A 25,650-nucleotide genomic window follows, 5' to 3' on the forward strand; every position below is an offset into this window, starting at 1 on the left:
CATTGACTAGATGGGTATGTTGCATTTGGAAAAGAATTAAGCTTTCCTCATCCTATATTTCTGACATCAGGCTTCATGGTTTGGCTTCACGCATTTTTGACTCCTGTGCTTCCATCGTGCTCAGCACAGCAAAGACCCATCATCATCAGCCTCAAGCACTGCTGGATTCCCCACACAATAGCACACTCAACCCAACCCGTGCATCTGGAGGTGTTGTCTTTCTCAGCTGAGCTGCTGGATGAGGACTGAGTCATTCCTGTTGTCACTGATTCTTGAAGGTTGGATATTAGGCAAAATTTCTTCTCAGAAAGGGCGGTGAGTCATTGGCACAGGCTGCAAAGGGAGGTGGTGGAGTCACCATTCCTGGAGGTCTACAAGAAAAAGGGTAAACGTGGCATTGATGGACATGGTTAGTGGGCATGGTGGGGGTGGGATAACAGATGGACTAGATGATCTTAGTGGGCTTTTCCAACCTCCATGATTCCATGATCTTTGTCTGCCAGATTGTCTGGAGCATTTGGGGATCAGGTGGGCTGCTTCTCTTTCTTCAGCCACTTCAGCCACCAGAAAAATGGAGGGTAATTTTTATAGAGTTCATGTTAAAAGCATGTACCCAAAGATATCCCTCATCCCCTAGGCTGATTGCTTTTCTGTGTATTTGTTAAAAAACAGACCAAACCACATGTATACAGGTGTATGTTGTATAGTATATATATGTGTGTGTGTGTGTGCTAGTTAAAATAAATAAAAAATATATGTGTGTAGTTAATTAATGCTGACATTTAACTGAGATATGCTTGGAAATAAGAACCACCAGTGTTCAGGATTTGTTCCTGAGTTTTAAGTGAATTGTCCAGCTACTGCAAAAACATCCGGTGATTACTATGTGTGAGCTGAGCACAACCTCCCATCAGCTTTTGAAAATGCCTGTAGTATTTTCATTACTTTGATAAATATCAAGGGTCACTTTGAATCTTAAAACAGAGATTGCTTCAGCAAAGCTTTTAACTTAAGGCTGACATTTTACTGTACCTGAACGGTAAAGATTAATTCAAATGCACAATTCACTTTGCAAGGTTAATTTCAAATTCACTCAGGCTGATCTCTTTCAGGTCTGGTGGGTTTCTAATGATGCTAATATTTGTATTTGTTGAAGCCAGAGATACTAAAGATTCACCTTGCCCTCATCTTCACCATTTCTCTGTAATATCTAGGGATGAGTTAATACATGACCTCACAGAGGGGTTAAAAAACCTTTCAAGCCCTCAGTAAGTAATGAAATAGAAGTAAAACAGAAGCATAAATCTGCTATCTCTTCTGTTGGAGATGGTCACATTCTGGCTGTCTTCATCCCACCCTGAAATGCTTTGTTCTTCTCAAGGACCTGAGGTCTGGGGAGCTTTCACCAGGCTCGTGGTAGGTTGTCCTAGATCTCTCCTTAGGCAGGTAAAGGCTGGAATGATTATCCAAGTGCCAAGGGCAAGCACCCAAGGTCTCCAGCATGAGATTCTGTGGTCTTACAGAGACTTGAATTGAGGAGACTTGCACTCCAGCTTCACTTGCTAGGTACTGTGCTTTTTTGGCCACAGTCTCCAGGCAGAACAACCCTTCTGCTTCCTTGAGAAGAGTTCAGGAGTTCCTCCTGAATCCCTTCGGAGCAGCTCTGCTGAGGAAGGACTTGGGAGTCTAGGTAGATGAAAAACTTAACATGAGCCAACAGGGTGCACTTGTGGCCCAGAAGGCCAACAGCATTCCTGAACTGCATCAAAAGAGGTGGCCAGCAGGGCCAGGGATGTCAGGGGGAAATTTTTCACTGAAAGGGTGGTGAGGCACTGGCACAGCTGCCCAGAGAAGCTGTGAATGCCCCATCCCTGGAGGAACTCAAGGCCAGGTTGGATGGGGCTCTGGGCAGCTGAGCTGGTGGGGGGCAACAAGCCTACAGCAGGGCATTGGAGATGGGTGGGCTTTAAGGTCCCTTCCAAACCAAGCCATTCTATGATCATTCTATGATTCCATCACATGAACTCCTTCTCATCCCAGCATCTCAAAGGCTTGGTAAATACTAATTTACAGAAATTGAATTAAAGAAATGTAAAACAGCTTCCTAGAGACAGCAGAAGCCATGGTTCTGTCTGGAGAAGAACACCCATTAAAAGCATCTCTCAAGTCTATTGAAATCCCATCTTGGATTTTTAAGTAGAGACTAAATAATAAGGTATAGGATGAGAAGAATATGTTTTTTGGAATGAGCCAGTGGCACTGATGGGTGTGGAAAACACATCCCTATAGTGCTTGTGAAACCAGGCAGATACAGTTGTCTGCAGGGACTCCTCCTTACTGCACTGCTCTGCATCTCAGAACCGAGGGGTTGGCTATGAAGTTGAATCTCTACCAGGAATCAGGATTTAAGATAAACCAGAAGACCAGGTTTTTCATTCCAAACATTTTAAGTGAATTTGTAGGCAAAGAGGGCACTGGGAAAGTAAATATTTAGGTAAAGCAATACATTAAGCTGCAGTTTAAGGAAGGGAGTAATCTGACATCAAGAAAAGTAGTAAAGAGAAAAGCAAATATGTAAGGAAACAACTAATAATATAATAAAATGGTACCTACAAGTACTCTACTTAGCCTACTGCTAATATATTAATGGTGTAGGCTGCAATAAGTCACTTCACCCCTTACAATGCAAACTTACATTTGCGTATTATGAAGTATATACTGTGATGTGTTACTGAACTTAAAGAAGATGACAGAGCCATTGATATTTTGTGGAGCAAATCAAGCTGAGATTTGTGTCTAAGGAAGGTGGAAATGGTAAACAGGCACAGTCAATTCCCTCTATTCAAATACTGCCACATTTCCTGGGAGTGAAACATCTTTGTTCTCCTAAAGAGGTCAAAATATGCTTTAGACTGCAGGACTTACTGATCTGCTTAAGTGATGGTTTGTCCATGAATCATGTGTGGAGCATCTGACATTGATTCTGAGGCATCTATTGAAAGTGGGGACAGTATTGCAGAGTTACACCTGCATCTGCTCTCTCCTCCTGCAGAAAGCCCAGGTCCAGAACAATGAATCCTTCCTCAAATAAGCAGACCTCCCTCCTGAAAGGGATGAAAGCACCCATGGAGTAACAGCCCCCAAATGGGGGGCTACTCCTCTGCTGGATTGGCTCCAGGTCTCCCTTTTTCCATGTAGATCAATAGTGAACACAGAGAGAAAGGAGTTAATGAAGGAAAAAATGTGGAAGTTTCAGGACAGGAGGTCTGGAAATTCAGCCAGGTAGGCAAAGAGTTTATGCAATCTTTATTTTTGAACATGCACTATCTGAATGGCTGCAGAAGTTGTTTTCAGAAATTAAACTTAACTGGGTCCACTGCACTGGATAAATGCTCTGTGACTCATCCAAACTGCAGCAAACCTGCATGGTGACTGTAGCAGTGATAGGATGTAATAACCTCTCAAATATATGATACATGTGACAGTTAGATGCTCTCATCTAACTGCAATAAATAAAGAATAGGTCATTACGAAGGTTTTGCTTTTGTGAACACCTTTTATGGGATTTATTGCTTCCTGGACTGTTGATGATGGAGGTGAAAACAGCTTAGACACTGACAGAGTTGCTAAAAGTATTGTGCATTTTAAGATATGCCTACCATAGCTGCACCACCATCTAATACCATGTACTCTGCTTTAACCTGTGTGGATCTCTACACATAGAAGCACACTTTGCAGCATTACTTACATTTGCAGACACTTTATACACTTTGCAGCAGAGTCAGATGTTGATGATGGAATGTTTGTGGCTGCAGTCTCCTTCCTGCTGAAGTCCCTTAAGCATAAATGGGACTTCAGGTTGACTTGTAGGTCAGCTTATCAGGGTAGATCAGGCTGCTCAGTCCTGGCATCCCCTTGGAATCACCTTAAAAGGACGTTTTTGGGCTGCATGCTGGTGTAGAGTCATTGCAATTTCACATCCATGCATTTGAGATCCGAGTTGGCTTTTCACATCATAAATTATATCTCTGACTTCTATTCAAATGACTTTCTTACAATCTGTGACATTTAGTTGGGCGCTTATTATTTGGAAAAACTGTTCTATGAAAGTTTACAAAAGCTCTTCCAGGAGCAGAAAATCAATACTGATGTTAATACTGAGTTACAGTTGTTTGCTGCCGTTGTGTGTGTCAACACTATTGGCATGTTGGTGCAATTAATTTTGCTGCCAACCATAGCAACAATATGGTAATAAAATATGTCATATCTACAGAAGTTCCTGTTTATCAAGCAGGTGGGACTTTCAGAAGCATTTTAATGTTGGCTCATTGTGGCTCACACTGACTTCCTTGGCAGAGCCAGGCATTGCTTTCTTTAAAGATTCTGAAGAGCAACGAAATGTTGTCATTGATTCAAGGGGCAGAAAGACCTTTGAGAAGACCCTTGATGTACTGTTTTCATCACTAAAGTCTTGATCAAGATCAAATTATTCAATGGAAAATATGAGCACCTTTTCCTTCCAGGGGACACTATGACATGGATGTTCTGCCTTCTGCTCTTTCCTATGGCCAAGGAGATGCATTTGCAAAGCCCTCACTAACCTAAAAAGAAGATGATCAGCCTCAATATTCATAGAATCATAGAATCATCAAGGTTGGAAAAGACCACTAAGATCATCCAGTCCAACGATTAAACCCATCCCCACCATGCCCATGGACCCATGTCCCTCGATGCCACATCTCCTCTTTTCTTGAACACCTCCAGGGACGGCGACTCCACCATTTTCCTTCCCAATATCACTATGGAAATGGCTACACGACTAGTCCAGGTAACCTTTCCTTAAAAAGTTATTTATTCAGCATCATCCATCTCAACTTATTTCATGCACCAAATCCACAAAGCTGGAATGTATAGATTTTATCTTTTAGCTTTCTGAACAGAGCCCCACTGCTTTTCAGATGGCTCACCCAAACTCCCAGACCACGTGTTCTCTTTGGACATCACCATGCCAAGAGGGAGCCTCAAGTGTCATCTAATAAGGCTTGTTTTCACATGCAAAGTCAAGGGAATCATCATTACTCAAAACACTCCTACTAGCCGAGAGCAGATAAATAGGTCTGCTGGGAAAAGGCAGCTGTGGATGGATGACTGAGAAACTCTAATGGCAACAGCAAAAGAGTTTGAAAGCTGATCCTGCTGTTTGTCATCAGTCATCCTGGAAATATTTACCACTGCTGTTCTCCTTACTCAAAACAAACATGCTAACTGATTTTAATGCAGTGGTTGCTACTTTTTGTTCTAAATACACTGGGGGAAAAAAATAACCTGGCCTATATAGTTTAAAATGGAACATGAGTGTTTTCCCTTTAGTCTGGAAAGCAAAGAAGGTGCTGTCAAATCATGTTGATGTCTCGAAAGCAGAGAAATTCCTCTCTTCTAGCTGAATTTCTTCTGATTCAGATTCAAGAAAGGCAGCTTAGCTCTCTCACCTCTCTCTTTCAGGTCTATAAGATTAAACAGGCACTGAACACTTTGGATCTTTTGTGTTTAACCTTTAAAAACCCATATTAAATTGTATGCATTCAAGGAATTCTTCTAATGCCAAGAACGAGCATGATTTACCAGAAAATTCACCTAAAGTCACAAGGAGAGAAAGCATGAACAGATCACAACTGGAAGACACACGGGGAGATGCAAAAGGAGATGCAAAAGATGAAGTTTGCTGGAAAAGTAAAAGACAGGCATTCGGGGCATCTCTAGGGAGATGAGGTCAAAATGCAGTAATTGGAAATGTGGGCATTAAAAAAGGAGGGAAAGGGATAAGTGCTGAGTATTACACACCGGAGTGGCAATTAAAAAAAGGCAGCAGAAGCTGATCCTGATTTTTCTCTAGCCAAAAAGCCAGTGTTTTTGCAGGGTTTTGCAGGTGTGGGTTTACATAAGGACACCACAGCTACGTGATAAAGCCTGCACAACCCAGATCATGTAGCCCAGCAACCACACTGTGCTCTCCCTGGTCCATTTCAGTGTGCTGTGCTCTGGTTTGGATGCAAATGGGACTGTGGTTTGTGTTGTATAAGCCAGGCAGAGACGTGCCACGTAACACATACCCAAGTTGGAGAACACAGACCTCATCCAAGGAGCACCCTAAGCAGAAAAAGAATGGTGGGATTCATTTGACTATGTGTAGGTACCCGTGACTGGGTTAGGTGCAAGTTAATGGAGAGAAAAGACATTCCTAAGTGACATTCAGCCCCTCTTAAAATATGTGATTAAAGCATATCAGATGGGCACTATCGTTGCTTGCAGCCCTGGACACTTTGGGGTATCATTTAAAGCTGGTTCTAAATGTTTAAAACATGCTTTAAATTCCTCATCAGTGCTGACGGATGGGTAGCAGCTTCAGGTTGGGCACTCAAGGATGTGAGGAGCATCATGGACTGGGCAGGTGGCATCTTCTCCAAATGGGATTGGCAGATATGATCCCTCTGGTGCCCTGCCTTGGCTGCTGGGCTGTCCTAACTGCACCATACTGCTATATCTTACTGTCATTGAAGGGTCTCAATCTTACATTTGCTTCCAGGTTTGACGTGGCTGCTCTCTAGCTCAAGGGGAACCACATCTGGATCTAGCACTGAGCTCTCCATGTGTGCCCCTGCTGCAGTGTAGGACATACCCCAAACTTCTTCATTCTTCTGTGGTCTGGTTGCACTGGGAGACGGGTCCCAATGAAGAAAACCCATTCATATTGATCACCTTTCCACCAGCCACGAGTTTTATCAGGAGCAGGCAGAATGAAAAAGGGTTAACAGTTTCTTTTCCTCTGTGATATATTCCCACGCAAGCCAATGTCAGCCTACAGGCCTGACTAATCCCCAGTGTAGTTACTAATTGCTGTCTCCAAACAGTAGCTGGCAGCCATTTAATTTTCCCTTTCACTTGGTGTCATTAAAAGCAACGACATATGGCAGCTCCTCCACCACGGTAACTGGCTACGGGAGAAACCCATGGCTTAAGCTCTGTAAACACCAAAGTCCATCATTAACTTTAACATCTCATTGCTGGCAGGAAGAACTATTTATAGATTTTTGTGCTTAATGCTTAAAAATGATCAGGTTTCTCTAAGCACAGCTGTGACTGCAGTATGAAGGTGCACTTTTAAGAGCATCTTTAGCTTACACTGCGCTCATGGAGAGGCACAAGAAAGCTCAGGCAGTTCTGGAGATGGAGCTTGAAACAAATCTCACAGTGGCTGCAGTAGGAATTATTACTACTTGGCTTTCCTCCTTTTTTCTTTTTGTACTTTGAAATAGAAGAGCAAGGCAATTGTTTGTAACTCGACTGTGTGGTTCTTCTCTATTACTTTTGTATCCTCTCACTTGGATTAGGTTGAGATATTAGATATTAGATCACATTAGGTCAAGATTTTAGATACATTCTCTGAGCTCCCAGAGACATTTACTGCTATGTATTTTTACTAAATACAAAAAACCTTTAACTCTGCTCCTGTATACATACTTCTTACCTGTTAGTGTGTGTTAATTATGTCATGCTTCCTAAATCCAGCACAGCCTTCCTCTGCCTCATTAGTACAAGTCTACCTGAGTTGATTAATTTTTAAAATAGTATATATATATATATATACTATTGGGGTTATATATACATAGACATATATATAAATTCTTGCTGTCCTTGTGCTCAGTAGGCACTGCAGAGTTTTTGCCATGCTGCCCTCAGGTAAGATTTGCAGGATTTAACATCACAGGCATTTTGGATCCTATTCAAATAATGCAGCAACCAAAGTGACAACATTGCTGTTAAAGCTCAAGAAATTTCTGGATCTTCTGTCACTTTGAAACACAAAACAAGAAAAAAAACCCACCCTCTGATCTTACTGTTTTTTCTTGCTAGGAAGACAGCAAGTTTCAGAGAGGAGAGCAAATAGTTTTTGACATAATACTCGCCACTGGAAGTCTCCAGCCCTTTAGTTGTAAATTGGGTTTTTCTCTTTCTGAGTTTTAAAATTAAATAATTGAGTGAAACAAAAGGGTAACAGAGCAGCTGATAAAGCCCACTCGGGGACTCACTCCCTTTCCTGACCCATCCCGATATCGTTGTATGGGAAGGCTGACTCCTGCTGCTGCTACACTAGTGGCTCCATTGCCTTTCTGAGCATCCCATGGAATCAGCAGTACACTGGGGGCAGCAATTCCCCTGTTATTCCTCTGTGATTCTTAAGCACAGAATCAGAGAATTGCTCAGGTTGGAAAAGACCTTAAAGATCATCAAGTCCAACTGCAACCTAACCATACTACCCTAACTAATAACCCACAGCTAAATCACATCTCTGAGCACCACATCCAAATGGTTTTTAAACACACTCAGGGATGGTGAATAGGAAGCAATTCTGCATGCAAACCCCCAGACTGCCTCCCAGCCCAAACTTGGTCTCTAGGCCAACAACCGGAACAAGCTGAGCACTTTTCTGGATGTTAACCTTACACCCACTTTCCGGGTATGAAAGGCATGCTGAGTCCAACCAACATCATTTTCTTCTGTGTATTTCCTGCTTTACTCCAGTGCTACAGGCCTAGGAGTGCCTGCAGCTTTGTGCTTTGTTTCAGCAAATGTAATTGCTGAACTCTGCCTAAATGGCTGCTTTCAGACATCTCACCCCAGGATTCTATCCCACAGTTATGGGGAGCAGTGAATCTGTGGGACTGATTTTGTGATCTCCCCAAATCTGGAACAATGCAACACTCACAGAACAGAAAGCACCATCGCAGTTTCTCTCCTGCTCCTCACTTCATCTGGGGAGAAACATAATTTGTCATTTTGTGTAAGAGTGTACATAATGCTTTATTTGACATCCTGGCGAGGGATGAGGACCATCAGCCTGAGAAGCGATAATCTGTTTTCCTTCCAGCAGCCAGAGCTATAAGCAGAGCAAGGCAGGCTGAGAACAAAAGGAAATTTCAGATTCATTGACGTTAGCAGAGCATCACTGAGCTCCCTCCAGACTGCTCTGGCAAGATCCCCAAATGAATAAAATGAGCTAATGATACCATTTTGGTGTCAGCATGGAGTCGCAGTGATGACAGTGGGTAAGGATGGTGAGATGGGTCACACAGGTCTGCTCCTGATCTCTTTGCAACAGATGAATAAAGGCTGAGTCAAACATGCATCACAGTGAGCAGGACTTCCAGTGAAATTGCCAAAGGAAAAAAAAAAAAAAGTCACTCAACAAATTAGAAGTACAAAAAAAAAAAAAAAGGCATTATGTATTGGAGCAAGAAAAGGTAGATCAATAGGGACAGGAACGTACTGTGCTGGTGACGTGGAGTGTGCTGTGCTGTGCTGGGTTTGCTGTTAGGTAACAGGAGGCAGAAAGGAAGGGACAGAAGGGGGCAGGAAAATGTGCAAGCACAGCAGAGACGCCTGCCAGGGTGAGTAGCATTTAAAGCACTAAAACATGTCATGGGGAATGAGCAGTTGGGTATTTCTGGGGAAGGAGAAACAAAATCTGGCCTGAAATGCAACCAGAGAGAAGTCTGCATAATTTTGGGTATGCATTTGGGTCAGGCTTGAGTTGGAAGGGACCTCAAAGATCATCCAGTTCCAACCCCCTGCCCCACGCAGGGTTGCCAGCACTAGATCAGGCTGCCCAGGTCCCCGTCCAACCTGGATGAGCTGCTCTTCTCCCATCCCACAGAGAAGGGTCACAGTCACCATGTGGTGGGTAAGTGAGTGATTCACCACAGAGATCTACCACGCATCCACCACGTCCCACCGTGATCCATCATGATCAACTACGTGTCCCACCTGGACAAGCACCATGTGTCCCACCGGGTGGGATCCCAGCTTAAGAGAGGAAAACGGGTAACGCTAGGACAGAAGGAGCAAGGAGATGGGTGCCAGCTCTCACTTTGCATCCTGCAGCCAGGAGCAGGGCAGGCAGGCAGGCAGGCAGGCAGGGGCCGCAGGCTGGCATCCCACAGCAGGAATTTCATCCTTTGGAGATGGCGAAGGTGCAAGCAGGAGGTGCCCTCCGCTTCGCTCCAAGGCTGGCCGAGCCTCGGCAGCATGCGCCTGCGCTGCCTGCCCGCCTTCCTCCTCCTCCTCCTCCTCCTCCTTTTCCTCCCCGCCCCTCCTCCTGGCTGTGGCGGTGCCGGCTGCCGGCACGGGGCTGGCGGGGCCGCTGCGCTCCGTGCCAGCTCCGTGCGTCTCCCCGCTGGGTTATGCCCCGCTGCAGAAGCCGCAGCCGGGAGCGGGGCCGCTGAGCCCCGAGCGGCGGCTGCCGAGCGGGGAAAGGGGTGAGCGGCCGCTCCGCTGCGGGAGCGGAGGATGAAGCGGAGGATTTGGTGCCCGGGCACCGCCTGGGTGTGCTGCTGGCTGCTGGGCTGGCAGGCGGCCGCCCTCCAGCTGCCGCCCTGCGAAGAGGTGAGGTTTTTTTTCTTTTTTTTCTTTTTTTTTTTCTCCTCCTCGCTCTGGGGTTTTGGCCGTCGGTCGGGATGAGATGCGGGAGGGCACCCTATATGTGTGTGTATGGGAGATGGCTGGGTACTGCCGCGCCGTAGGGCTGCTCGTGGGGTCGGACTTGAGGAGATGGGACCCCCCGTGGTGCTGCCGCTGTAGCCATCGCGAAGTCCCTCCAGAGGTCATCCCTGCGAGGAAATAGCAGAGTACACAATCAAACAGGGAGATTCGGGTGGCCCTTGCTGCTTTTCTAAATACTGTGCTGAATCAGTGCAGATGAGGAGGAGATTAAAGCTTTTCTGACCCCCCTGTGCCAGCCGAGAGTGTCCATGCCTGTCAAATCAGGAGAGAAACTTTCTGCCTCTGTCCTGCTGTGACAACCCCAAAGAGAACTGCAGGGTTGCTGCTGGGATGCCCTGGCTCCAGTGCTGGCTCCAGTGGCCTAGATGGAGGGGCCCAAGGCTGCTCCTTTACTCCAAGGTTTCCATCCTCATCCCTACGTGCAGGCATATCCTCTCCAATACTTTTTGAGAGCGGCTGGGTCTGTGTCCTTTAAATCCAGGTGTAGGGGATGAGGAGGCTATGGGCCACCATCCCAAACGGTGCTCCATAGCTGGGAAGAAGGAAGCTGCTGGTGACTTGGCAGCAGTCAGTCCCCTTCTTCTGCCTCTCTGAGGATGCTCACAGTGCCTTCTGTGGTCGCAGTGTTTAGCAGGGAATAGTTGTATATCCTCAGACCAGGCTGCTCCGGGTGGCAGTTCTATTATAGGTGCTGCTCAGCAGGAGGTGCAGAAGCCCATGCACTGAGACACAATCCCAGGAATACTGCCTCTGTTAGATCTCTTGTTTTTTGAATCAGAGAGAAAATTTGATATTAGTCTGGTGTGGGGAATCTTGCAGTAAGGGGGATAACCATATATTGGCTGTTTTGGGAATGCTTCTCCTAAATGTTGATTGTCCCGAAAGAAGAAGCCATCTGCTTTGAATCACCCATCTCCTTTTTCAGTCCAGAGAAACGGGTCCTTTTAGAGCTGATCTCATCCCAAAGTCTTTGCTTGAAAGTTGGGTCTCTGCAGATGGCTAAAAGTGATGGCTGAACCTCACAGAGGGACCAAGAGGGTATGGGTGGAATTCTGAGCATTGCATCCTGCGATTTAGGTGCCCAAAATCCCAGCTGGGCTCCTTCTCTGTGCCAGTTTGAGTCTGGACCTGAGTGTTTTTCCTTTGTTCCTTTACAGAATGACAGATAACGTTGTTTACTAAGTTTCACTTAGTGCTTTTTGAGACAGAGACATCCCTCACTCATGTGGTTAAGGAGTTGTTTGATAGCTTGTGCTGGTGTGTGTGTGCTGCATGCAATGGAATATCCTAGGGAATACAATTACAAACATGTCTGGATGGAGGAGAAAAAAACACAAACAAAAACAGCTTGCAAAGAGCCAAGGTAGCAGAGCAGCTGCTTTGCAAAAGGGAAGAACAAAGTAGGTAGCTTATCTGAAATACAGCTAATGCCCAGCTATTACGTGTTGGTCTCAAAACTTTGTCCTTTGCTGTAATTCAGCCTGATTTCAATGATCCTGTTGTGATCAACTCTGGGTTGAGCAGACTCAGGGCCGAGGAGCTGCCTGTTACAGGGTATTATGGTCCTTTGAATACTTGGTGCAGGTCTTACTGGTTTATACCCAAAAGGCTTGAGAAGCACAAGGCTTAGTGCACTGGCAGGTAGTTAATTCTGAATCTACAAGGGATTTTGCCTTCTTCTTTGTTTGACAGCTTGTTTTTCTGTCTCCTCATTGTTCTGAGGAATACAGGCATCTGCCAATTTGTGGGATTTCTGCACTGGTACAGCATTTGGAGCGGTGGGATCTGGCTATGCCTGAGGCTCTGTGGCTCTCTGATAGCATAGACAGTAAAATAATAACGTATTGCAATGTGGCTTTCTGGAAACCTTTTTGACATTGGTTTCTTTCATCAGGGATGGTAGTAGTTCAGCACATTGCATTTAGGAAGAGTGTGTCTGTGCCGCAGACCAAACGAGCAGCAGCTCAAATGAATTTTCCCGTGGGTGGCTCTCATGATGTGCCCTGATGGAGCCACGGGCTTCTGGAGTAATGTGGTTCAATCCTGGCTGTGATACCCATTTGTACCATGAGGTCTCTCAGAGCCCTGCAATGCCAGCAGCTGCTCTGCAGGTGTGTTAGGTGCATCTCTAGGAGATGGGCTTGGTTGACTGAATTACCTTTGGGGTGCAGATGCTGGGGAGCCATTGCTGCACCCTGTGCTTCTGATGAGTTGGTAACTTAAATTAGGATGAGAATAACTGCTTGGTGATTTTTTTTTTTCTTCTGCTTTCAACATTTGCTAATGTTGAATGGGATACTAATGCACATGTTTCATGTGTTGCATAAATTCCGACTTTGAGTGGAGTTGATGACACCCATGTTTTTCACTGGCATTAAATACACATTCAGCTATCATGATGGAAATGATGAGATATTCATGCCCATCCCCCTGCCATCCCAGGGTGCAGTTTTATTATGCCTTGTATTCCAGTGCTTTCTTGATGCTTTTTCTGGACTTTCCAGCTGAATGAGTCTTTTTTGGTTTTCTCCTTAGAGACTCTTGCAAAAATGAACAGATTTCGCTTTAAGGAAATTTTAGCTGATACTCTGTCTAAATAGAACTTTTCTTCATGTAATCGTTCCTTTCCTTCTGTTGTTTTTGCATTTGCAGTAAAAAATCATGAGTGACTCTTCTGCTTTCCATTCAGTCAAACTGTTTGCAGAGAGATAAGAAGTATCAGAGCTGCTGTTTTCTTTCTTTTTTTTCTCTCAGTCACCGTGCAAGTTGAGAGCAAATATGTGTGCTTTTGAAATAATAGAATCATTAAGGTTGGAAAAGGCTGGACTGGATGATCTTAGATGTCATCACCCCATCCTCACCGTGCCCATTAACCTGTTCTGCAGTGCCCCATCTACACGTTTTTTGAATACCTCCAGGGGCTGTGACTCCACCACCTCCCTGTACAGTCTGTGCCAATAAATTTTGATGCACCTAATACATGTAATACTGCTATATTGGATATTTTACTTGTCTACTGGAAAAACAGCGAAATCAGATTCAGAATTATAAAATGAATAAGTGAATGGAAAGGGTGATTCTAAATTCTTTCTGTATGGGAAAGTATTTTTGTATGAATCTGCTGGGATAGTTCTGGAGAAGAGAGAAGTGATAGAATAATTTATCTGGACAGTGAAAAAGTCTTTTATGAAATTAGTTGCAAGACAAAGCCAAGAAAATCTTGAGGAGAGATGTGAAGCATGAACTTGAAACTGGGTCAAGTGCGTTATTTCAACCTAGTTGAAATAATGTCCATTTTTGTGATGAGAAAATGTTAAAAAAAAAAGTGGTGTGCCTAAGCTAAGTATGAAGTATTTTAAGAATATTAGTGTCTTGAATCAATATAATAGGTAGTAAGATGAACAGTTTGAAGAGAAGTGAAACTCTGTCCTTCTATGTAAGGATGGAGAGAAGATATGTGTCAGTCTTGGAAGGATGTTATGTAACAGAACCAGATGAAGTCAGCATACCTGTCACCAAAGATAGGCTGGCAGGAATAACAGGAACATCTGCTGGAAGAAATCTGAGTATCTTGTATGCTCCTGTTGTAAGTGAACTGTGCCTGCTTGGAGAAAGGTTTGGTGTCATTGTGGGGGACCATGTAGGGACAGCATCCAGTGTGTCATGGTGGAATAAGTTGAGTGGGTGATTTAAAAACAAACAAACAAACAAAAAGACACACACATTATATTTATACATACATACATATAATTATATGTATAATTAATATATATATATATTATATAATATAAAGTAAAAATATATATAATGTATAACTGTTCTTGTGTCTTATTAATACTCAGGAACTGAGGAACTGTATAAATGGTTAAGAAATGTACAGTGATCACAGAAGACGTTGAGGCTGTTGAGATAAGAAAAACATAACTTGAGGGAGGAAAAGAAGAACATTTGTTACGTACAAGGGGCAGAGAAAGCTAATGAGATGTGAGTCTGTAGGATAAGGTAGAAATGAAAATGTGCACTTGAATGGTTAAATACTATTACTGTTAAAAAGGTATGCTTTTATTTTCATTTAGCTTTCAACAACTTGTGGAACTTGATCTCTGGGACTTAGTCTCTGCTGGGTTTAAAGTCTCAGAAGGGATTACCTTGTTGCCAAATGTTTAGGAAGGAATACTTCTGGATAGGTTCTGTTGCTGTCCCTTCTTGCTATCCTTTTGTCTTTCCCTGAAGCATCTACACTGGCTATTTTGGCAGCAAAAGAGCAGCTATCTTTACCAGCTGCTGGGATGATCTAGTATTGTATTCCCTGATTTCTAAACACCCTAAAGGATTTTAGACCCTTAATTTATGAGTAATTCATATTCAGCAGAAGAAACTGTGGGAAGATTCCTAGACAGATCGTGTTATTTTTATCCCTTCCTGCTACAGAGACTTCTTTCTCTGAGATGAAATGAGAAATGGACAGCTACCATTTGCCAATGTGATGGAGGGTCGTAAAGATGAGGAAAGAAGAGTAATAACCATGCTATAAAACTGTTGACAATAAAGTCGATGGAGTGGAAACAGATGCATGAAAGGTGAGAAGACAGATGCCAAGGCATAGGTACTGCAGAAGAAAACATTACCATTTAGCACATAGGCAGACCAAGGGATTTGGAACCCAAAAGGAGGATGAATAGTAATTTGAAAAGTGGAAATTGAACCGTGGTCTTAACGACTCAAGAATAAGAAAACTAGATGCAGTGGAAGGTGCAACAAGACTATAAACTCAAAAGATGAGCAGACATTAAACAAAGTAAGGATTACACTCTTCTACCACCAAACACTACTTGATCATTCAGCACGAGTATTTATTGTAAAGAATGCTGAGATTTTCCCTTTTTTTAAAATAATTTTTCTTTTTTTACCCCTTTGTTCCTCCAACCTTTTGTAGGTTTAGAGAGGATGAGTAAGGACACGAGTTCTGCTGGTATTTCCAACACATCATAGAATCATATCAAAGAGCCATAGAATGGCCTGGGTTGAAAAGGACTGCAATAATCATCTAGTTTCAATCCTCTGCTGTGTGCAGGGTCACCAACCACCAGACCAGGTTGCCCAGAGCCACGTCCAACCTGGCCTTGAATGCCTCCAGGGATGGGGCATCCACAGCATCCTTGGGCAACCTGTTCCAGTGTGTCACCACCCTCTGTGTGAAAAACTGCTTGTCAGGGGAGTTGTGTTGGGAATCCTGGGTGCTGGGTCCAGTATGTGCAGAGATGTGGGTTGTGTTTTCCACTGGTCATCAACTTTGGCAGTACTGTGTACTGATTTGTGCCAGTTGAGGACCTGAATTGGACATCCTGGATTTTCTTGAAGGAAAATCTGTGTCTCTGTGTCTGACCCCTGAGCCACTGACAGGGTAGTTGAGTGCGGATTTGGGCATCACAATGTCAGAAGGGCATAAAACTGTTAGAGTGTTCAAAGGAGGGCTACGAAGATGGGGAAGGGCCTAGAGGGCGCGGTGTGTGAGGAGCAGCTGAGGTCCCCCAGAGCAGAGGAGCTGAGGGGAGGCCTGATGGCGGCTGCAGCTCCTCACAGGGAGCGGAGGGCAGCGCTGAGCTCTGCTCTGTGTGACAGCGACAGGGCCCAGGGAACGGCATGGAGCTGTGCCAGGGGAGGGGCAGGGGGTGTTAGGGAAAGGGTCTGCACCACAGGGCGGTGGGCATGGAACAGCCTGCCCAGGGCAGTGGGCACAGCACCGAGCTGCTCGAGTTCAAGGGGTGTTTGGACAGTGCTCTCAGATGAAGAGCTACAAATGTGCATTAGTCTCCACTGATGCTTGTTGAAGGAAGCAGTAATCACAAGTTAAGAGGTATGAAAGTAGTGAAGTGGAGGATAGATCAAAGTAAAAGCCTTGAGCCCTTCCTTCTTGAGATAGGAAAGGAACAGTGCTTGTTTGAGGAGTGTCAAGGAACATGTCCCCCCTGTCTCCCTGTTGTGGTTAAGGTCTTTCCATGGGCAGCTGTTGTGAAGGTGCTGTGCTGATATCCAACGTGGCTGTCTTTCCTGACTCTTCATCTAGAAAGGAGCATCCCTCATATTCCTGTTAGTAATATTTCAGCGATTACCCTTGACCTGAAAATCTGTTCAGGTTTTGGTTGCTGGCAATGAAAGCTTTTGGTTTTCAGTCTTTTGAAATTGAATTTGTGTCTGCATGAAGGAGAGAAATGGTTGGAAACCTTTTCTTTACAACCTTTTTACATTACAAATCATCAACCAAATCTAATAATGACCTTGTTTCAGAAACTTCGTGATGCTCAGTTTTATAAATTGTGCCAGACTGTAATCTCTGTGTATTTGGGAAAAGGGCTCGAAATATTTTAAGATGATTGAAGATGACACGTGAAACTGCCTTGTGTTGATGCTGGAGATCCCATTACTGAATCAGAGGGAATGCTGATAATGCTGATTCAGAGGAAAATGAAACTGCCAAAAAAAAAAAAAAAAAAAAAAAAAAAAAAAAGGAAAAAAGGAGTGTAAATCACAGAGATGACTCAGTGTTTAGCCTCTGGTGGGACAGAAGTAGTAGAGGAAGGAGCCTTTTGGACCCACCAGATTGGTTCCCTCTAGTTTCAGTTGTGGAATCTAAAATTGTGGTTGGGTAGATTTTGTGTGGATTCACTCCGAGCTAATGGCAAAGAGTGTATTTTCTGGTGAAAGAAGGAGAAGAAAATGAGATATTTGTCTGTTAATTTGTTAAAGGTCTGAAAGAACTGTATTGTAGTCCTCCATTGTGGAGCTGTGTGCTCTGGCTTCAGAGATGCAAGCACCTCTGCAAGGAAAGGGGTGTTGGCTATAAGGTGTGCTTTCATTAAAAAAAAACAAAAAAACAACAGAAAAAAAAAACAGGTGTTGAGCTGTTCCCAACTAGATTTCTTTGACAGAACATCTTTACTGCTACAAAAAGGAGGCAAATAACTCGTCTTATTTGGTATAGTATTTACCGTTCTTATCTGTTCATGTTTATTGCCAAGGAATACATCATATTGCAGAAATGGTTCGTGGTGGTATTTGAAGATTTTTGGAAGTATCTAAAACAACAACAAAAAAAGATAAGAACTTTTGTATTTGGTGGCGAAAATACTGGGAAGCTCAGCTTTTGTCTGTTTGGGTTATATTTGACTTTAGAGGTGCAAATATTTTCCAGGGATACCTACAGGAAAATGTCTTAGAATGTCTGGAACTGGATGAACGTCAGGCATTGGAGCAGGCTTCCTGGGGAGCTGGAGGAGTCCCTGGAGGTGTTCAAGAAAAGGATAAATTGGCACAGGGTTGTGGTTCGTAGGCATGGTAGGGATGGGTTGATGGTTGGACTAGGTGATCTTAGCGGTCTTTTTCAGCCTTCATGATCCTATCATTCTGTGAAAGCTTAGAGGTACTTTTATTATAGCAAATAAGGTTAGGAAACTAACTGTTACTGGTTAACCAAGCTCAAGCAAGAACCAACAGGGAGTGCAAAACCTTTGCATACCGCTAATATAACTGTTGCTCGCATGATAATGTATAATACACATTTAACAGTAGAGAAATCACTGCATATGCAGTGACTATGCACTCCTGGAAAATGAAAATGCACTGACATGGTGAATCCCAGCAGCAAACTCAAGGGTAAAAATGATTTAGACTTTAGCTGCTGACTCTTAAAGTGTTAAATTCTTGCAGTATTTCTTGCAGCATGTGACATCCTTCTGGTTTTGTACTTGCTCTCTGAAGTTTCTCAAAGGAGTATCTTCATATAGGCTGCCTGGGTTTAAAAAAACATGCAAGGATAGCTCTGTGTCTTTTGAGAGATGCATATTGGAAAAGGATGCCTTCTGATTTTTTCCCAGGCTTTTATATCCATGGCTCCCTCCTGCTGGCAGGTCAACAGTGCTGATCAAATGCTGCTTGTTTCTGGTTCGCTCCTTTTTATCCCCAGCACTGTTCCTTAAAGCAAATGAAGGAGAAGAAAGATTTCCCAAGACAATTCTTTTATTCTCCTTTTGTTTGGTCTTATTTCATCCCATTAAAAAAAAAAAAAAATCAGACATTTCTCGGAAAAAAAGCAGGGACCTTAATTAGACTCCTTTATAGCAGGATTTATACTTGCATCTCAAGGATGCTAGGGGGAGGCTTCTGAGTAGAACTGGAGTGGAAAAGTGATTCAGCTCTTAACACTGCACCTTTTCTGGCAAGCATCCACCCTGAAGGCCTGCAGATGAGCAACTCATCTTGCCTTGTGACTAACGTCAAGTGTCCTGGTTAGTAAAGTAATGGCTCTCTTCCCTAAAGCTGCTCAAATAACCCCTGAATCCAGGTCAACTCTTTCCTCTTCCCCTAGACCAGACAGGGTGACTGTCCATTGTTGCTGTTATTTGATGCTGAACATAGGATTCACCAGGATTCTGAATTTCTCTCTCTCTCTCTCTCTCTATTTTATTTTATTTTTTTTGTTAGAAACCCAGTGAGCATTGTTAATCCCTGCACTGAAAGAGGCAGGGGATCCAGAGGCACTGCTCAGTCCTGTGCCAAAATGACGTTCCCTGTTAGTGTTGAGGATCCTTATTGGGATGCACACATCAGTCATCATAAATAGTTCACCCTGCCCTCTTGATGCTTTACCTAAGAGGAGCTGTAATGTAATGAAAAAGAATAAATTTCCTTTTTTTTTTTTTTCTTTTGCACTATTTTTAACTGTGCTTGATGCCAACCCTGCTTAAATATTTGATATAGCTTCTCATTTTTAGTTCCTGCTTTTAAATAAACAAATAAAAACAAAAAGCTGTTTTGCAGCATTGTCCATTGTGGTACTGACCTGCTAATCTTTGGAACTGCTTTACTAAATGAGGGAAAAGATTGCTACAAAGCCTTGTCATGTGCTTATGCAAGAATCATAGCTTTCATTGAGAGGAGGAAGCAAAAAAAAAAAAAAAAAAAGCCTGCTCCTCAGGATTGCAGAGAGGTTGGAAAATGTGAATAGTTAAATGATCTGGAGCTAAGTTGCATAGTGTTTTAAAGATACTGTGGCACTTTAAGTTGCTTGGGTTTTATGGGGATGCAGGCAATGATGCTTGACTCAAGGTTTTGGAAGGCTTTGTGTGGCTGTTAATGAAAGCATGATTTTTGTTAACAAACTGTGCCATTACTCACCTTAAGTATTTACAGTGCAAAGTCTGATGGAGACTCAGTGACACCTCATTAAGAGCTGCAAGTACTGGGAATAAAAGTAAATTATTCAGACAATATCCTGCTTTCTTAGGCAGTCTCCATCCTGCTAAAAAAAAAAAAAAAAAAAAAAGCTGGCCTTTTTTGATTAGCATGTTCTCTAGCATGGCTTTTGTCCATGGAAGCTGGTGCAGTGGCTGAACTGCATTGTGTCCAAATCCCATCAGCACATCTCCTTGTGTTTAGCCCAGGACCTGCCACATGTCCACTGAGTATCACATAACATTGCTGTGATTCGACAGGTCTGCAACGTGGCCCTGTGGTTACTTCAAGCACTTGGACTAGAGAGAGTTACATCTGCAAACTGCTGTTGACCCAGGACCAGATGTTTATGTACATCTTTTACCATGAGCAAGACATATCTATTTTAATTGTGGAAGTCAGGTATCTAGCCTGACCTAAATGCCTAATTGTCAAAAGAGACGGTTGCCTTTCAAGGCTGTTTCCTTTTCCCCATCCTGAAAGGCTGGTGTGATTCTGTTGCTGAATGCACCCATATTTTTATATTGACTACAGAGGGACTCTGGTTAACATCAAGCAGACACCCTATTCTTAGTTAAGTAAAAAAAAATCATCTGGTCCCATCAGTGCAATTAATCTCTGCTGTACCAGAATTACAGCAGTTATTTAATAAGAACCAGTGTTGCTTACAAGCTGCAGAGACAGGCACGTTTTGATAAGGGTTGGACATCACTGTGATGGAGCTAGGTCCCCACAGTGGGCTAATTGCAATGGAGAAGGGACCTGAATTTTTTTGCCTGTGAACTGTTGAATTGAAATGGAAATGCAGCAGGAGTGCAGCCTTGTCTCTTGGTTCTGAGGGGCTGTTTGTTAACGAAGAGCTTTTTTTCTTCTGCGTTACAGAAGCTTCCTCCTAGTGATACATTATCACACAGCAGTGCCCCTTTTCTATGCAAAGAATAATTAATACTAAGCTCCAACCAGTATAAATTTTTGTTTATGACGTATACAGGACTAAAATTGCAATCACATGTATAAAGATCAGATTGTGATTTCTTTGTCAAATGGGCTTGACTTGTATTTGTTTTTTTGTTTTTTTTTTCCGGTGTGAAAAGGCAGGTGTTGAATTTATGGTTACAGAATTTATGGCTTACAGAGTACATAATTACAGGCTGACTGCATTACCAGGGCAGGAACACCAGCTATGAATGCATTTCTTAATGTTGTAGACTGTATTGTATCTTGCGGGCACAACTGATAACAAGGAACAGCTTGGGAACTGTGCTTGAGCAGAGCTCTAATCTCTTCCTTGTCCTGCCTTTCTTCTGAGTCACTGCTGATTGATTTGACTGATCCGGCTATCATGATAAGCTGTGACCCTGCCCCTTGAGGGATTTAATTGTGCTATGGCCTGAGTTGGGCCTACTGCTGTCACCTTCACCTCACACCTTCAGCCCAGCGTGATCCTGTGTGAGGGGGAGCTTGGAGCTCCTGGCATTGTCTGGGTGCTGGAACTGCTGCTGAATCTCTGTTTAAAGCTGCCCTAGCCCTAAGGGTAGATCTGCATTTAGAAGAGGTATGCAGTGAGCAGGGCTTGGCTGAGCCCGACTGAATGTCATCTGGACTGGGGTCAAATGATGTGGGTGCAGAAAGGAGGCTAGGAGCCAAACAGAACCTACAGCTGAGTTGAACCTGAGTTGCATTTTCACTGTTGGTGGCTTAACTCAAGCTGCCTTAGTTTGCTAGCTTGTCATTGGTTTTATTTATTAGTTATTCTCAAAGTGGGAATAGACTCTGGAGGCTTGGAGGCAACCCAAGATGGAGACATTAGATTAGATTTCTTTGTAAAAGTATGTGGCTGTGTGTTTTCCGTGTTAGATTGTGATTGAAAAATCTTGCTTTAGGCACTGCAGGAGGTAATTTCAGATACATAATGCAGTAGAGGACTACTACAATTGGTATGGTCCTGGGGCAATGGGTTGCAAGTCAGGCAGAAGTTCCTGAACTCCGGGTAACTATCCATTGGACAAGAGGTAATGGCTTTAAGTTGCACCGGGGGAGGTTTAGGTTGGATGTTAGGAACTCTGCCTTCTCAGAAAGGGAAGTTAGGCATTGGCACAGGCTGCCCAGGGAGGTGATGGAGTTGCTGTCCCTGGAGATGTTCAAGGAAAGGGTAGATGTGGCACTGAGGGATATAGTTAGTGGGCATGGTAGGGATAGGTGGATCATTGGTTTAGATGATCTTCATGGTTTTTCCAGTCTCCTACTGATTGATGCTACAGGTTGCCATTAGGCTCTTTTTTTCTTTTTAATTTAATTATTTTTAGGGGAGGACAAAGCAGGAATATTCATTAAAACATCCAATAATTCCGAAGTTCAGTACAGATGAAGATTCAGCTAAAAGATGCCTTAGTTGCTGTGAATTGCTTTTCTTCTGTGTCCCTGTTTCAAAATACGCAACCACTTGGTCAGTAAACAAACAAAATGCTGTGTGATACAGAGCAAAGTATACGTTGAAAACCAACTAACTGTGAAAGAGAATGGGTTTTGGTTTTGCATTCCTTCCCACCTTCTCGGAAGATTCCTGAGTGAAATTCACATTTGTAATAAGCAGAATCTGGTCTTAGTTTTCATATAAGTAAGTGCAGCTTTGGCAGTAAGAGTCAATAGAATGTTTCCATCTTTACTTCTCTGCAGGGATTTGTTAGGCTCTATAAGAGAAGACCATGTTTTCCCTCTCTGTCATTATCCTTAGCTGGCAATGTTATATATAGGCGTAACAATTAAAAGTCCTGGTTAGAAACAGGTTCCTTGTCAAAACAACTACTTTGCTTAAAATTCTGCTTTAAGGCAATATGCGAGTTTATATTAGTGCAAATCATTTGTATTGACACAGAAATGACTCACTTCTGTAGCTGTTATCCCTCTTCTTTTGGGACTGTAAGCTCTGGCTGGAGAGCCCTTGTAATGGGCTGATGCTGGGGCAATTCCATCCACGGTGAAGGTTCATTTCAGTGCATCTCTCTCTTCATGTACCTAGAACTCAACCTCTTAGGGAGCGAGAGAGTCTGAAAGTGAGAAACTGAGAGCACTGTAGTGAGCCAGATCTGTCCTTCCTCATAGCCTGAGTGAGGAATGCACCAAAAGTACATAAAACTGTGTAAATAGTGACAAGGAAATGAGGGCTGTAACCTGCTCCTGCTCTGCCTGAGTGAGCTGGCTGATGTTTTTCCATATAGTGACATTTCTCAGAGGAGAAAAGGAAATGTGAAGTGAATGCATTTGGTAGGAAATTGTAGAGGAGGTGACAGGGCATAAAAATGCTGCAAGATCAGATGAGGGAGCATCACCCAGACTTCCCTCTAATAATGGTGTTGTTCGTTTTCTAGTATTTTCCTGCTATCTAGTGCCCTATGAAAATCCACACATCTGATGGGAACAGATAAGCAACAGCAGAAGGGCAGAAGCGGAAGTTTTGCAGAATGCTCTTGCATCTAATTTTAAGTACATGAGTTATTTGACCAAAGTTTGAGGAACGGTGTCTTATTTAAAACGAAGTTTCTGCTTGAATAACTGTGCTGCATTAATGTCAGGGAATTCTGCAAATTTCAGAGTCAGTACTCTGACATAATCAAGGTATATTACTGAATTTAAACCTTTTCCTTCCATTGCACTTAAGGTGTGGTGCTGAAAAAATGCATTTACTGATGTTTAAAAATATCTACATTTTAAGTAGGTTTGATGGTAGTTTAATGCTGTCTCTCATAGATTTTCATACAAATACTACTTTCGTGCTGTATTTGTTCAATGAACATTTTCAGACTAACCGACGATGCCCTTTTATAAGCTTTTTAAAATTTAATTTGTGTAGCAGATTGGGCAGGATGCTGCCGTGGAACTCTGTTGCTGGAGAGGAGATGCAGTGAAATGGGATCCATTGATTTCTCAGATGATGAAACCTGGCCATAGTTCAGGTCCTCACTGGATGAGAGTGGACAACTTGTAACATTGGATTACTGCTCCGCATGAACCTGCCGTGAGTTCTGCCAGGATGAGATGGGTGGTTTGGTGTTAGTTGGTGAACTTGGTCCTTGGAGATTTATTTTCACCATGTTTGCAGTAACTATAGAAGTTAAACTAGGCTCAGTGATGCAGTGACCAGAAGGAAGGAGATGCGCAGGCTCTATGATGTGCTTGCGCATGCCCAAAGCCACTGATGTTGTCCTAAATGCTTCACTTAGATTGGAGAAGCCTTGCAGGTAAATATGCTGCAATGTTTACAGTTTGCTCCATCTGTCTTGCTTTTCTCATGTACATAGGGATATTTTTTCCTACTGAAATTATCAGCTCAGATCTTCATTTGAGGTAATAATTTACCCTACTCAGCTGTTTCATATCCAATTTATTTCTTGTTTGTTGACTGCACCCTTTCAGGACTGCACACAGTAAAGATTTTGCTGTGTCCTTTATGTTGAGAAGATCAAAATTGGGCCCAAGATTATAGTCTTTCCTTATATCTGATAAAGAAAGGGTGTGAATAGACACAATGAGATGTGTTCAGTTGGCTGGTGCTTGAGGAACTGCTGTCACTGGGCACAGCACAGGGAAAACTTGCAGATGTGTTGAATGGAGACTCTTCTCAGAACGTCTCACTGAATGCTGGGGGAAAAATATATGCACAGTTATCTTGAAGCAGTTGACATATCTGGTTTATGTCTCAGTTCTGCAATCTCCAGCTGACCTTTATTCCTTCACAAACAAAAGCTCACCAAGTTTCCCTGTGATTTTAAAACGTTAATTGTGATACTGTGGTACCTTAGCTAATGGCTTTCTTGGGATTTGCTTGTGGGCTGTTAAATAGTTGCAACCTGTACTCTTTATATGCAAATTGCCTTCTGAATAAGCAACAATCAGCAACATATATATGTACTTTAAAAAAATTAAAAAAAAAAAAATAGGAGCTTTTCTTTTCATTTACAAGTCTTAAATCTTGAATAGCTGGGTATAAAACATCAAGGTTGGAAAGGAGGAGGAATGAATAAAATCCAGCCTATTAAAAGTTATAATTAGAACTGTGATCAACTTTGTTATTGTCGGCCTTCTCAGCTGCAGTAACTCCACAGCTCTTTATGAAAAGCCTAACTGTATTTGCAGAGAAACAAATCTTGCTCTTGGAGAATGCTTTGCTTTGTTGTACCGTGCCAGCGTGTGTGGATTTCAGTATGCTGCACTGAGATCATGTAGGTGGCTTTATCTCGTATCCATATGCACGCAGTGTTTGCATAAGACATACCATGTAGGTGATGTTTGTGTTTAATAGGCAAGAAAATGTATTTTCCTGAAAACTAAAGCTGTTTTTTTTGTGTGGGAGTTGCTTTGTGACAGTAGATCTCTGCTGGTGTATCTGGAAGGTGCTCAGTACAGAGCAGCTGATGGCAGCTGGAGACTGATTGTCCTGGTGACACCACAGCACACAGGCAGTCTCTGAGCTAACCAAAGCCTTCCTTGCTGTCAGAGAAGACAGGTGTGTGTCATCAGCTGGGTGAGGTGCCTTCAGTAGACAGCATGGACATCAATGGCAGCTATTGGCTAAAGTGGGATTTGGAGACTCCTTGCAAACGTGGCACATGGAGTTGATATGTCATCATTCTTTCTGCAGGGCTGGCTGTTTGCTTTGTGCTGTGTTTGTTCAGTAGCAACATTTGAACAACGAAACATGAGGATTTTGTTTGTTTGTTTTTGAACCTAGAAATTTATGAGAGTGGGTGAATGATAATTCTTTATCTTTCAAACTAGTTGGAATTTTCTGTTGACTTCCATATTGCAAGCTTAAGTCCTGAGATTCTATTTTAACAAGGCTTTTAAGGGATTGCTCTTTTTGCC

General features: G+C 43.0%; 1 protein-coding gene across 1 annotated transcript in view; it reads left to right on the top strand.

The window, feature by feature from the left end:
* The first annotated feature begins 10,151 nt into the window (after positions 1 to 10,151).
* The window catches only part of ELAPOR2 (endosome-lysosome associated apoptosis and autophagy regulator family member 2), a 98,306-nt gene continuing 82,807 nt past the window's right edge, over positions 10,152 to 25,650 (top strand). Inside the window, exon 1 of the mRNA XM_031590603.2 lies at positions 10,152 to 10,440. Coding sequence (XP_031446463.2) covers positions 10,345 to 10,440 — 96 coding nt within the window. The 5' untranslated portion in view covers positions 10,152 to 10,344. The remainder of the gene's footprint in view (positions 10,441 to 25,650) is intronic.

This window comes from Phasianus colchicus, chromosome 1 (assembly GCF_987193195.1).
Source record: "Phasianus colchicus chromosome 1, bPhaCol1.hap1.1, whole genome shotgun sequence".
NCBI classification, from domain to species: domain Eukaryota; kingdom Metazoa; phylum Chordata; class Aves; order Galliformes; family Phasianidae; genus Phasianus; species Phasianus colchicus.